The 10508-nt window shown below is 62.3% G+C and overlaps 1 protein-coding gene across 2 annotated transcripts; it reads right to left on the reverse strand.

The window, feature by feature from the left end:
- Positions 1-60: 60 nt before the first annotated feature.
- On the reverse strand, positions 61-8823 carry LYPLA2 (lysophospholipase 2). Of its 2 annotated transcripts, none has more exons than XM_090057337.1 (10): positions 8695-8823; positions 6165-6271; positions 5704-5735; positions 5048-5113; positions 3878-3925; positions 3581-3651; positions 3315-3388; positions 2951-3052; positions 2572-2748; positions 61-2015 (listed from the first exon to the last, which is right to left on the reverse strand). In XM_090057337.1, exons 2-10 carry the CDS (start codon positions 6240-6242, stop codon positions 1965-1967), a joined length of 699 nt encoding a protein of 232 aa, XP_089913463.1. In that variant the 5' UTR covers positions 6243-6271; positions 8695-8823; the 3' UTR covers positions 61-1964. The 2 variants fall into 2 exon arrangements, with proteins under 2 accessions (XP_089913463.1, XP_089913464.1); XM_090057338.1 differs by having other exon boundaries at positions 8668-8805.
- Between the last annotated feature and the right edge of the window lie 1685 nt (positions 8824-10508).

Here is a 10508-nt window from a genome sequence, read left to right on the forward strand (position 1 = left end):
AGCCCCCACCTTGCCCCTGGGGGTGGCTCACGGCCCTGAGCAGAGCTTCCTGCAGGAAAGATGCCAGCTCAGGCCTGTGGGAGAGGTCCATGGTTTATTTAATCTCTGGAACAGGAGGGGAAAAAAACAACCCAAAAAACAACCCAAAACACATACAAGGAAGACGAGAGAAAATAAAAACCGAGTGTGGAATGGGCAGCGCCTCTGCCCGGCTCCTGGGGGCTCTATGCGGTGTCCCCCCCAGGCAGCGAGCAGCTGCATGGAATGCCTTGGACAGGGCCAGGCCAAGAGCGAGCAGGGCCCCAGGGCCAAACCCACTGATCCCTGCGGCACAGGTAGTGGGTGAGGACTGTCCCAGCCTCCAGGGGGGCTGCTGCTGCTCCCTCTGTCCACGCCCCCCCACCCGTGTCTCTGACTGGGTTGGCGTGCAGGGGGAAGCTGTGACCAGCAGGATAGAGCCCAAAGCAGGGAGGGGGGCTGTGGCCATGAGGTCCTGCCCCAGCTGAGGCTCTAGAAGGGTTATTGCTGTGTGCAGCGGGGGCTTGGCTGGGGAGTGAGGTGGCAGCTGCCACCATGCACCAGTCTTATGCTCCCCTCGGCCTGGTCTGGGGAAGCCTGGCCCAATTTAGGGTCCAGCTACTCTCCTTCCCCCACCTCCCTGGGACCCAGCAGACCCCAGCCATGCTCTGCCCCACACTTGTACAGGGCAGGCTCCAGGGTGCAAGGGGGGCAGGTATCCCCTTGCCCCACTGGCGCTGCCAGCTGGGTGCCCCCCGGGCAGGGGCCGTGCATGGCCCATGCAGCAGGGGGCTGCTGGGTCTGGGGTGTGGGAGTGAGAATTCAGCCCTTAGCCTCAGAGGTTTGTGTAAAAGACACTTGCAGCTCAGCTCCTGCACCCAGCTGGGGTCAGGGCCAAGACCACTGCAGGCTCAGCCCACGGGGGAGAGGGGGCTGGTGCTGCTCAACAGCAAGCCCCTCAGGCCAGCTCAGCAGAGGGGAGGGGAGAGGTGTTGAGAGTCCAGCCCTCAGCTGGAAGGGCCTGGCAGAGCTTGGGAGTGTGGGGGGGGCCTCGGTGCTGTTGGGAGCTGCACTGTCAGGGAACCTGCACCCGCAGGCCACTCCTGCCAGCTCCAGGGACTGCTTTCCCAGAAAGAAGCAGGCCCTGTCTTGGCCCAGCAGGAGGTTGTGCTGATGGGCTACGGCTTAAAGCGAAGAGGGCAGGGCCCTTACCCAGGAGGAGAGGGCTGAGCAGGGGCTGCACTAGCCGAAGCAACAGGCCACAGGTTATCCTGGGCCAGATGCTGGTGAGGTGAGGGTGGGAGTGAGCCCATCTGGTGGCAATCCCAGCCTGCAGCGGGCCCTGGCAGCTGGAGGCTTCCCCTCACTCCCTGCCTCAATGAGGGAAGGAGTAGCAGCAAGAGATGTAGAGGATCAGGCCAGCACCTCAGCGGCCCCTGTGCCAGGGAGCTGGCTGTAAACGGCAGGGATTTGTCTTTGCCTGCAGGGGCAGTACCCAGCAGGCACAGATTGCAAGAGCGATGGGAGGGGCGATTATCTGTATGAGGGTGGTGTGGGGCTGTGCCTGGGGCAGCGGGGGCCAGCACCCCCCCGGCTTCCGCAGACACCCCCATAACACTGTAACAGCAGAGAAAACCAGGGGGCCCCGGCCTGTGCACACTGTGCCCAGGGCTGGAGCCAGGGAGACCCGCCAGGGGCAACGAGTGTGAGGGCAGGGGGGGAGCACACGGTGCACGGTCCGAGGGAGGAGCCCTAGGGACAGCTCCGCTCGGCTCTGGGCACCAGGGCGACAGCCCCATGCCCCGGGCAGAGGCAGGAGGAGGAAGGGCGCAAGTGGAGGCGAGGTTGGTTGCCATGGCTTCCGGTTGCAGCGGCCGGGTCTGGGGCGCGAGGTCGGCGGCCGAGACCTCCGCGTCCTTCCCCGCGACAGTCTTGAGTGGCTCTGCTCAGATCCGGGGCAGCAGTTTCTCAATGAACTCCTTCACGGCCAGCATCTCCTGCGCACAGCGCCAGAGCCCCGTCACACAGATGCTGCCCCAGCCTGTGGGCGCCGCAGGGCAGGGGCCCATGCTGAGTGCCGTGGGGCTCCAAGTCGGGCACTCCCAGCCCACAGCTGGGCCCAGGGGCAGCCTTATGCCAAGGCAGACCCCCTGCCCCCCGCACAAGGGGGCAAAGGACTGTACTCCCCATGTCTGCTCCAGCCTGGGCCTGCCTAGGAGGGTCTTCCCACTTCCGCCAGGCTAAAGGAAGCTCAGGCCCCTGAGGCTTCACTAGAAAGACTAAGGGCTGCTGAAGGCAAAGTGTCCCTGCTTCAAGACCAGGCATGAACTACAGGTGCTAGTATATGATGTGCCCCTGTCCCACCCCCCAGCCTCCTCATGGACTTCCCAGGCTGCTGCCAACTGGGAGCTGTGGCTTCTGGTGAAGGTGAGGACATGACTGAGCCACTCCATGGGGGAGCTGTGTGTATCTAGGGCTCATGGCAAGATGCACGTGAGGCCCTGGGAAGTGGTGGGGGGACAACACCCGGGAACCGCTGTGATTGGCACTGACCTGCGGGCAGGAGCTGTGCATGACGCCAGGGTAGGTTCTGAACTGCACCTTGGTGGGAGTGACAACTGACTTGAGCTTCTCGGCGGTGAGGGCCCCGAAGCGGACAGGGATCATGGGGTCCATCTCCCCGTGGCACTGCAGGATGGCGATGTCCTTGTTCACGCTGTTACTCGCTGCCTGTGGGGCAGAGGCCAGAGCTCAGAGGTGTGTGGGGGATGGCAGGGCCCTTCTGGGGGCTGTGCTGGGCCACCCCTGCAAGCACTGAGTGCTTGGGCTTCCCAAGGCAGAAGGGGCAGCAAAGGTGCCCTTCCCTGGCTCGCACCCCACATGGGATAGTTGGGAACAAGACAGACACGCAGACGCAGACACAGAACGGTACCTGAGGGAAAGCCTTGTGCAGTGGGAGCCAGCAGCTGAGTGCCACAATGCCAGCAAGCTGGTGCTGGCAGGTAAGTGCCGTGTACAGCGACAACGCACCGCCCTGAGACGGGGACAGCAGAGAAGCAAGTGTCAGAGCCACTGCCCAGAGCAGAGAGCCGCTTTCCAGGGGGAAGGAGGCTCCGAGGGGGGAGCAGCAACCACAACCACACCCACCAGCCCCCCACCAACCACCCCTTGGGGCTGAGGCGCTGCCGCCACTCCCCAGCCATTGCCCTCCGTGCCCGCAACTCCAGGACAGGGAACTGGGGCTGGTGACAACATGTGCCCCTTCCCACACCATTACACCTGCTGGCCCCACTCACCTGTGAGAAGCCCCCCAGGATGATGCGGTTGGGCGGGATCCCGTTCTTTACCTCATGCTCAATGATGGCTTTGACTGCAAGTAGGCAGGCAGGAGTTAGGGCAAGGCAGCCAGGCCACAGGGTCTCCCCAATGTGCCTGCCAGAGCCATGTGCACTGAGCACACTGGGAGCAAAGGCCACTCAGTCCTCAGTGTAGGCAGAAGGGGAAGGCGGGGCCTAGCCTGGAGGTCCCCAGCCTGGCTTAGCCCAGCCCTGCACCCACTTACTGTTCTCAGCAGCTTTCTTGATTCCAGCTTCATCCTCTGGCGCATCTGGGCTCAGTCCCATCAAGTCAAACCTGCGGAGCAGCAGGAGGATCAGCCACACAGGGACAGGCAGAGGCTGCTCCCCCTGTCCTGGGCTCAAGCTATTCCCTTTTCTCCTCCCTCCACCCCCTAGGCTGGGCTCAAGCTTTTGCCCTTGCCTCCTCCCCGTCCTACCAAAACCCATGAAGGGCTTTCACCCTGGGACTCCCCCACCCTCCTGGGTCCCCCTCATGTGGGTCTCCCCCAGTAGGGACTGACCAGGAGGGCATGACCATCTTCATATTGAGGGTGACGGGGATCCGGGGCCTGCAGGAAGGAAACAGATGGTTAGGCCTGGCAAAGAGGAAAGGGGCCCTGGTGTGGCCTGAGGGGTGGCTGGACTCCTTGCCCCGGGCCCTTGAGACTCCCGCTAAGGCTGATGTTGTGCATGCGTTCCCAGGCAGGTGGCTATGTTGTGCTGTTGCCAAGCAGCCCCCCGGGACACGGGCATTCAGCGCTGGTGCTGTTCAGCGCTGCTGAGCTGGGAAGACACTGACACTGGGGCTGGTGCTTGCCCCCTTGGCCGGCACAGGGTCCTCCGAGCATCAGTGGCCACAGCAAGGTAGGAGGCACGGGCAATGCTGTTAGGACCGCAAGAGCCCCAGCCTGGCTCCCCAGAGATGGGCCTGAGCCCAATGCTCCCTGCAGCCCTGGGGTGGGGGAGTGGAGTGGGGTAGCAGCAGTAGCTCCCACCAAGTAGCTCTGCCTAGCCAAGAGGACCCAGCCCAGGTCCATGCTGGGGAGGGGCCCAGCTGGAGGAGGCTTCCCCATGGTTGTCTCCCCCCAGCCTTGGGAGCTGGGGAGACAGTGCCTATGACCCCTGGCAGGATGTGGCCCGGCCTGAGACCTCTTCAGGATGGCAAACCTGGCCTGGGACACTGCATGCTGGGCTCCCACTAGACTGACTAGAAGAAAGCGGTGCCCTCTCACAGCTGCAGCCCATGCACCAGAGAGCCAGAATCCCACTCCAGCCCCGTGGTGCAAGGCAACAAGACCTGTGCTCCGGGAGCAAGGCCTCCAGGCCCCTCCCTGCTGCTGCCCAAGGAGTTTAGCCAGTGCCCGAGTCCACGGGGGGGGTGAGCCTGGTTGGAGGCAGCCCCTTTGGAGAGCTCTGCTCACTGTTTTAGGTGCGGTGTCGCAGCTGGGGTTTGTGGGGAAAGGCCAACAGGGGCAAGGGGCTGGGGAAAGAGCTGCCAACTCAGTCTGCAGTCCCTGCTGCACTACCAGCAAGGGTGGGAGCAAGGGCCTTCGCATCTCACTGGGGCTAGAGCGAAGCCCCACAAAGCCTGGGAGCAGCAGCGCCAGTGTGGGGTGGGCTCCAGTGAGATGGTCCGTGCAGTCCCCTCCCGCCAGCAGATGGTCTTGGCCACAGATGGCAGCGATACTCACGCATGAGGGCAGATGTATTTCACATAGGGGAGTCGGATGGAGGACAGCGCATCAGCCCAGCTGTGCCTGAGGGGGTGAGAGAGCGCACTCAGGCCTTGCTTGTTGGTAGGACGCCTCCCCACAGAGCAAGGGCCCTGGTGCCCCTGCCCAGCAAACCGGGCCTGGCACTGCCCTGCCAGGAACACCTGCTCCAGAGCAGAGATTCCCCCTCACCCCCAACCTGCTCTCATATCCTGGCACCAGTTCAGCAAGGGCCTCGCTGTCTCCTCCATTAAACCCTTAATCCCCCAGCCTAAAGCTTCCAGCTGGCCCCAAGTCCTGCCAAGCCCAAGAGCACATGGCTAGGGTTGGGTCCCAGAGAGAGAGCAGATTGGCCCTGAAACCCTGCCCGGGGAGGGAGGAGGTTGGTGGCCCAGGGCTGACTGTGTATGGGGGAGAGCTGGAAACAGCACATGCTACAGCTGAAATCCAGACCGGATACACCCACAGCAGAGCCACAGGGCCCGCATTTCCTGCCCGCCCGCCTGCAGCCAGGACCCTGGACAAGGATCTTTCAGGGTGAAGCTGATGGCTCCCTGCTGTCAGCACAGTGCTTTCAACCAGGCAGCATCAAGGGCACTGCTCTCCCACCAGGCCCAGGCCCCAGCAGCACTCACCCTGTGTCTCCCAGCCCATGTAAAAAGATGACCTGTGAAAGCAAGAGAGGAGAATTAGCCAGGGCATGGGCTCACGCAGCAGCTGTGAGGCCCACGCAGGATCCGTGGGCGCCATGTGGAAGCCAGCCAAGGTGTGCCTGCAGCCTGGGGCTGGACGGGCCAAGGTATGGCAGGAATGTGGGTTCAGGCGTGACCGGATTTCCTGACCCAACAGTCTTCAGACCCTGCTTGGGCCTGTCACACTGAAGGCTGTGGACCCAGGAGAGGGTGGGTGGGCGTTTCTGCAGGAATCGCACGCTCCCGGTGGGGGAGAATGGAGGGGGACAAAAAAACCCATCCCCTGGGGGTTTAAAGCTGGATGAAAACAGGCCCCATGGCCATGTGCCCTCTACCACTGCTGGGAAAGCAGTATGCCAGCAGGTCCCCCACCAGCCCAGGCCACATGCAGAGCGTGTCCTTACCGCTGCAGTCTCCCGCTCTGCCCCCGAGACAGTCACTGCATCAGCCAGGAGGGGGACAGACATGTTGTTACCACACATACACTGGAAGGGACTCCGACGGCGGGCACCTGTGGGAGACGCTCCTGGTCAGATGAGGGGTCCCAGCACTCCAGGCCAGGCACCTCGGGGGTCTGGAGATGCCCAGCAGAGCCTTTCACCAGTCCCTCGCTAGCTCAGCTCAGCAGGATGGGAAGCCAGGCCAGCCATGTGGTGGCACCAGGGGAGCTGAAGGGCTCGGTCCAGCTCCTAGGGACCTGCATCTATCACCTGAGTGGCCCAGGATTGTCTAGGCCACGAACTTCTGCTCTCCCCCGCCCCGCAGGGCAGGAGCAAGGTGGGCTGGCAGGATGTGGTTGGAAAAGCCAACCCACTCCTGCCTGGCTGAGGGCGGATTGGGCCAGGGCTCTCGGCATGGCAGCTTCCTCAGGAAATGAAGACATGCAAGACTGCAGCAAACTCAGGGGTGGCCTCCCTGCGGCGACCAGGCACCCACTGCTGCATTGGGAAAGAAAACACTGTGGCTGCTACTCTCAGGCCTCCGATCAGTCCCTGTATCCTCTTCCAGGCCTCAGCACCACCACGAAACCAGCACGGGGCTTGGTCTGGACAGAGCCACAGCTGGTCAGACTGCACCTGGGGGAGCAGAGCTGCGGGCTGGGCACAGGACACGCAAAGGACCTATGTGGAGCAATGCAACCCCATGGGAATGGCAAACCCTTGGGACTGAACCTCTGGCATGGAGGGAGGCTGGGCAGCAGGGCCTGGCTCCAGTCCCTCGATTCTCCCTTGCAAACCGGTACCCAAGGGCCACAACAGTGATAGCCCTGCCCTTCAAATGGTCACCCCGAGGCCTGCTGGTTCTGGCTGCGGTCGTGCCCTCTCTCTGGACATGGGCCCCACAAGCACCTACCACAGACCCTGCAAAACTCAGCACAAAGGACAGCACGGGGAGAGTCCGCGGCTTGTATTTCATTGCAACGGAACAGCTTCATCCCCAGCCCAACACCAAGACAGGAATCAGCAAACACTTCCCACTTAGCAGCAGCCCCGGGGGTTAAAATTAGCTCCTGCTCCTTTGTGTTGCATCTTAAGGTCAAGGGTATTTATATCCCTGGTGACAATGCAGGGAGGGCGACGCAGGCTGTGGCTGCCTCAGCACCCCTCCCCAGGCGGCACCCGGAGGCAGGCACGCGGGCGAGGAGGCTGCGGCCCCACATCAAGTAGGACTGTAAGGCAGGTGCTGCCTCCTGCTCTCAGGCACCATGCGCTTTACGGCGCTAATAAATTGTACCGCGTGGCCCTTTGTTCCCAGTGGCAGGCAGAGCAGGCTGGGAGGACCCGTGTGGGCTCAGGCCAGCTGAGGAGAGCCCTGGAGGCCCCAGCCCATGCAGACACCCAACAACTGACCCCTGGGCAGGCAGCTTCCCCCAGGCCTGGGGCAAACTCCGTCTCCGAGGCCTGTCCATAGATTCCTAGATGCTCAGGTCGGAAGGGACCTCAACAGATCATTGAGTTTGACTCTCTGCCCAGGCAGGAAAGAGCGCCAGGTCTGCCTCAGATGCCCCAGGCCAGCAGATGTGACCACCCAGACGGCTCCGCAACGGGAACGCAACAAGGACCAGCCCTGCTCCCTGCACAGACCAAGGAGCTGGCGCCAGGGCTGCCGAGGCCAATGCAACATGCATGACCATCGGGTCTGGCACGTCGAGCACAGGACTGCCCTGAACCCACACGGCAAAGCAAGGTCTGCCCCAGAGCGCAGGCACCAAAGCCGCACGGAGCAGCAGCGACTTCCCCAGAGCAGCGCCGGGGAGCATCCGGCACCAGCCCAGGCAGGTGGGGAGCAATGTGAGCGCTGGATAAGAAATGGCACCGTCTCCTTGCTCGCACAGGGTGCGAGGGACAGAGACGGGCGCCGGGGAGGCACCGGGCGCCTCGCTGGGCCGGCAGCGTCCCGCCGCAGCTTCTCCCCGGGGCCGGACCCCCGTCTGCCGGGGCGAGCGCCGAGGACGAGACCGCACGCGCCCGGGGGGCTCCGCAGCCGCGTTTCGGGCCAGGATGAAACGCGACAGGCTGTCTTTAAAAAGCCACCGGGGGGAGGTGGATCGACGTGGCTCCGCGCTGCCCTCCGGATGGTGCCTGGGCCCGCGCCTGCCCAAAACCTCCCTGGGGAAACCCGGGCGGCCGCCGAAGCGCGGCTGGAGGGCGAGGGCGCGAAAGGAAACTGAGGGGAAGCGAAGGGAAGGAGCAGGGCGGGCTGGGGCCCTCGACGGCCTCTTGCAAAAGCTGCTGCCCAACACTGCAGGCAGCAAGGGAGGCGCCACAGCCCTGCCTGCAGTGCGGGCGGCTGCCAACAGCTCCCGGGGTCTCCCGGCTGCAACACACAGCGCAGCAGGATCCTTGCCCGGCGCCCCCCTGCCCACATGGTACATCCCGCCGCCCCGCTGGGCCCGGACGCGCCCACCTCGCGCGCCGGGAGCGGGGTGCGCACCTCCGTGTGGCTCCGCGGGGCCCGCTCCGCTCCGCTCCGCTCCGCTCTCCCCCGGCGCTCAGACACTGGTCGCAGCGCAACTTCCGGCAGCCTCGCGGAGGGGTCGCGCGGGGTTCAGCCCAGCGGAAGTGACGACACGCGCCTCTGCGCCGCGACCCGGAAGCCGGGGGGTGGGGCCGCCGTTGTGGTCCCCGGGGGTGGGGGGAAGAACTTCTCTGGTCTCCCCCCACTCCCGCCGGGGCGGGACCCGCACTGGATCCCGGGGACAGGGCTCACACTGGACCCCTGGGGGAGGGGGCCGCTACTGGATCGCTGGGGGGATCCCTGGCGTTTTCCTGTGAGTGCTGTTCATACAGGGGCAAGGCTGACCGGCCCCCCACCCCATCTGGGTGCAGCGGGGACACCTGCTCGAGGATCACGGCTGATCTGCCACCTCCTCCTCCAGCAGCCGGAGCCATCACAGCATCCGTCGCCTTGTCCTGCATCCTGGCGTGTGGGAGCAGGCACCAATGAAAGCCCTGCCTCTGTTCCCAGCCGTGAAGCTGGCAGCACGGGGCTGGTTTTACGACTGGGGACACGATGAGGGCTTACAAAATGCGAAGTGGCGAAGAGGAAGTCAAGAGGGATTTGTTCCACACCCGCCAGACGAGGAGGGGTCACAACATGAAAGCAGCAGGTCATCAAAACAAACACAAGGAAGTTATTTTTCACAAAGCGCATCCTTGAAGTGTGGGACTCTGTGCCACCCGGTGTTGTGGGAGCCGACAGCGCAGCCGGGTTCATACAGGGACCAGGCCCGTTCCTGAAGGAAGGGCAATGAGGGGCACAGGCTCCAGATCAGAACTTCCTAGATCTTAAATGCTGGAGGCTGCAAATGAGAGAGAACAAGGGGGAAAAAAAAACTCTGGTCAGACCCAGTTCACTCCCCCTTCCAGCATGAGACCAGTTCAGATGCTAGCGCAGAAGTGGGCAAAATGCAGCCCACCAGGCTATTTATCCAGCCCGCAGAGCCCCTAAAAAAATTTAGAAAATTAATATTTATCTGCCCCTGATTAAATTAATATTTATCATGCAACCCTCGATGGTTTGCCGAAACTCAATAAGCGGCCCTCCGCCCGAAATAATTGCCCGCCCCGGCCTAGGGTCTGACCCAGTAAATGGCAGGTCTTATGTTCTTATGACTCAACCAGCAGTAAGCCTAAAGTCCTGTAGGAGCTGTAGTGCTTCAGTAAGCTGCCTGCCTGCCCACCCCAAGGCTTTTCAGCACTGCCACAGGGTGTTAGGACTTCCCAGCAGGACAGAGAGGCAGCTACTCTGCACTTACTGAAACTACATTTTATCCTGTTTGCTGTCCTCAGCCTATAGACCTGAACTGGTGCCTCAGAGATGCCATGCATTTCAGCTAGGCCAAATGAAGCAGTGAAGCCAAGTTGTTTTAAGTCCCATTCTAGGGGTGGGTTTAAGTCAGAGAGCTCACTATAATTAATGGGGGGGAGCAAGTTTCAGTTGCAGCAGGGCAAGAATACTGCATGTGGTGTCAGTACTGATTTAAGGAGGTGGGAGCTCAGTAACACACATGAAGCTGTGATATTTCCCACTGCAAAAACTGTACTTTTACAATGCAAACAAGTGCACCTGTTTGTAGTCCCATGAAGCAATTAAGACAGGAAGATCCAATGCTTTCCTCATGGTTTGGGTAAAGCAGGAAGCAGGGGATAAGAGTGCAGCATGCCACATCATCACCCCTGATGATGCAGAACTATGCAATTAATGCTCAATTACTCCAGCTGTTGGAGGAGGAGGTTATCAGGATG

The sequence above is a fragment of the Crocodylus siamensis genome, chromosome 7 (genome assembly GCF_052110815.1).
Source record: "Crocodylus siamensis isolate JL-2025a chromosome 7, ASM5211081v1, whole genome shotgun sequence".
Lineage (NCBI taxonomy): Eukaryota > Metazoa > Chordata > Crocodylia > Crocodylidae > Crocodylus > Crocodylus siamensis.

Coding starts and splice junctions, on each gene's coding strand:
- LYPLA2 (XM_090057337.1), bottom strand. CDS start 6,242: ATGTGTGGTAACAACATGTCTGTCCCCCTCCTGGCTGATGCAGTGACT. Junction 5,736..6,164: donor CAGAGCGGGAGACTGCAGCG/GTAAGGACACGC, acceptor TTGCTTTCACAG/GTCATCTTTTTACATGGGCT. Junction 3,389..3,580: donor CAAGAAAGCTGCTGAGAACA/GTAAGTGGGTGC, acceptor GCCTACTTGCAG/TCAAAGCCATCATTGAGCAT.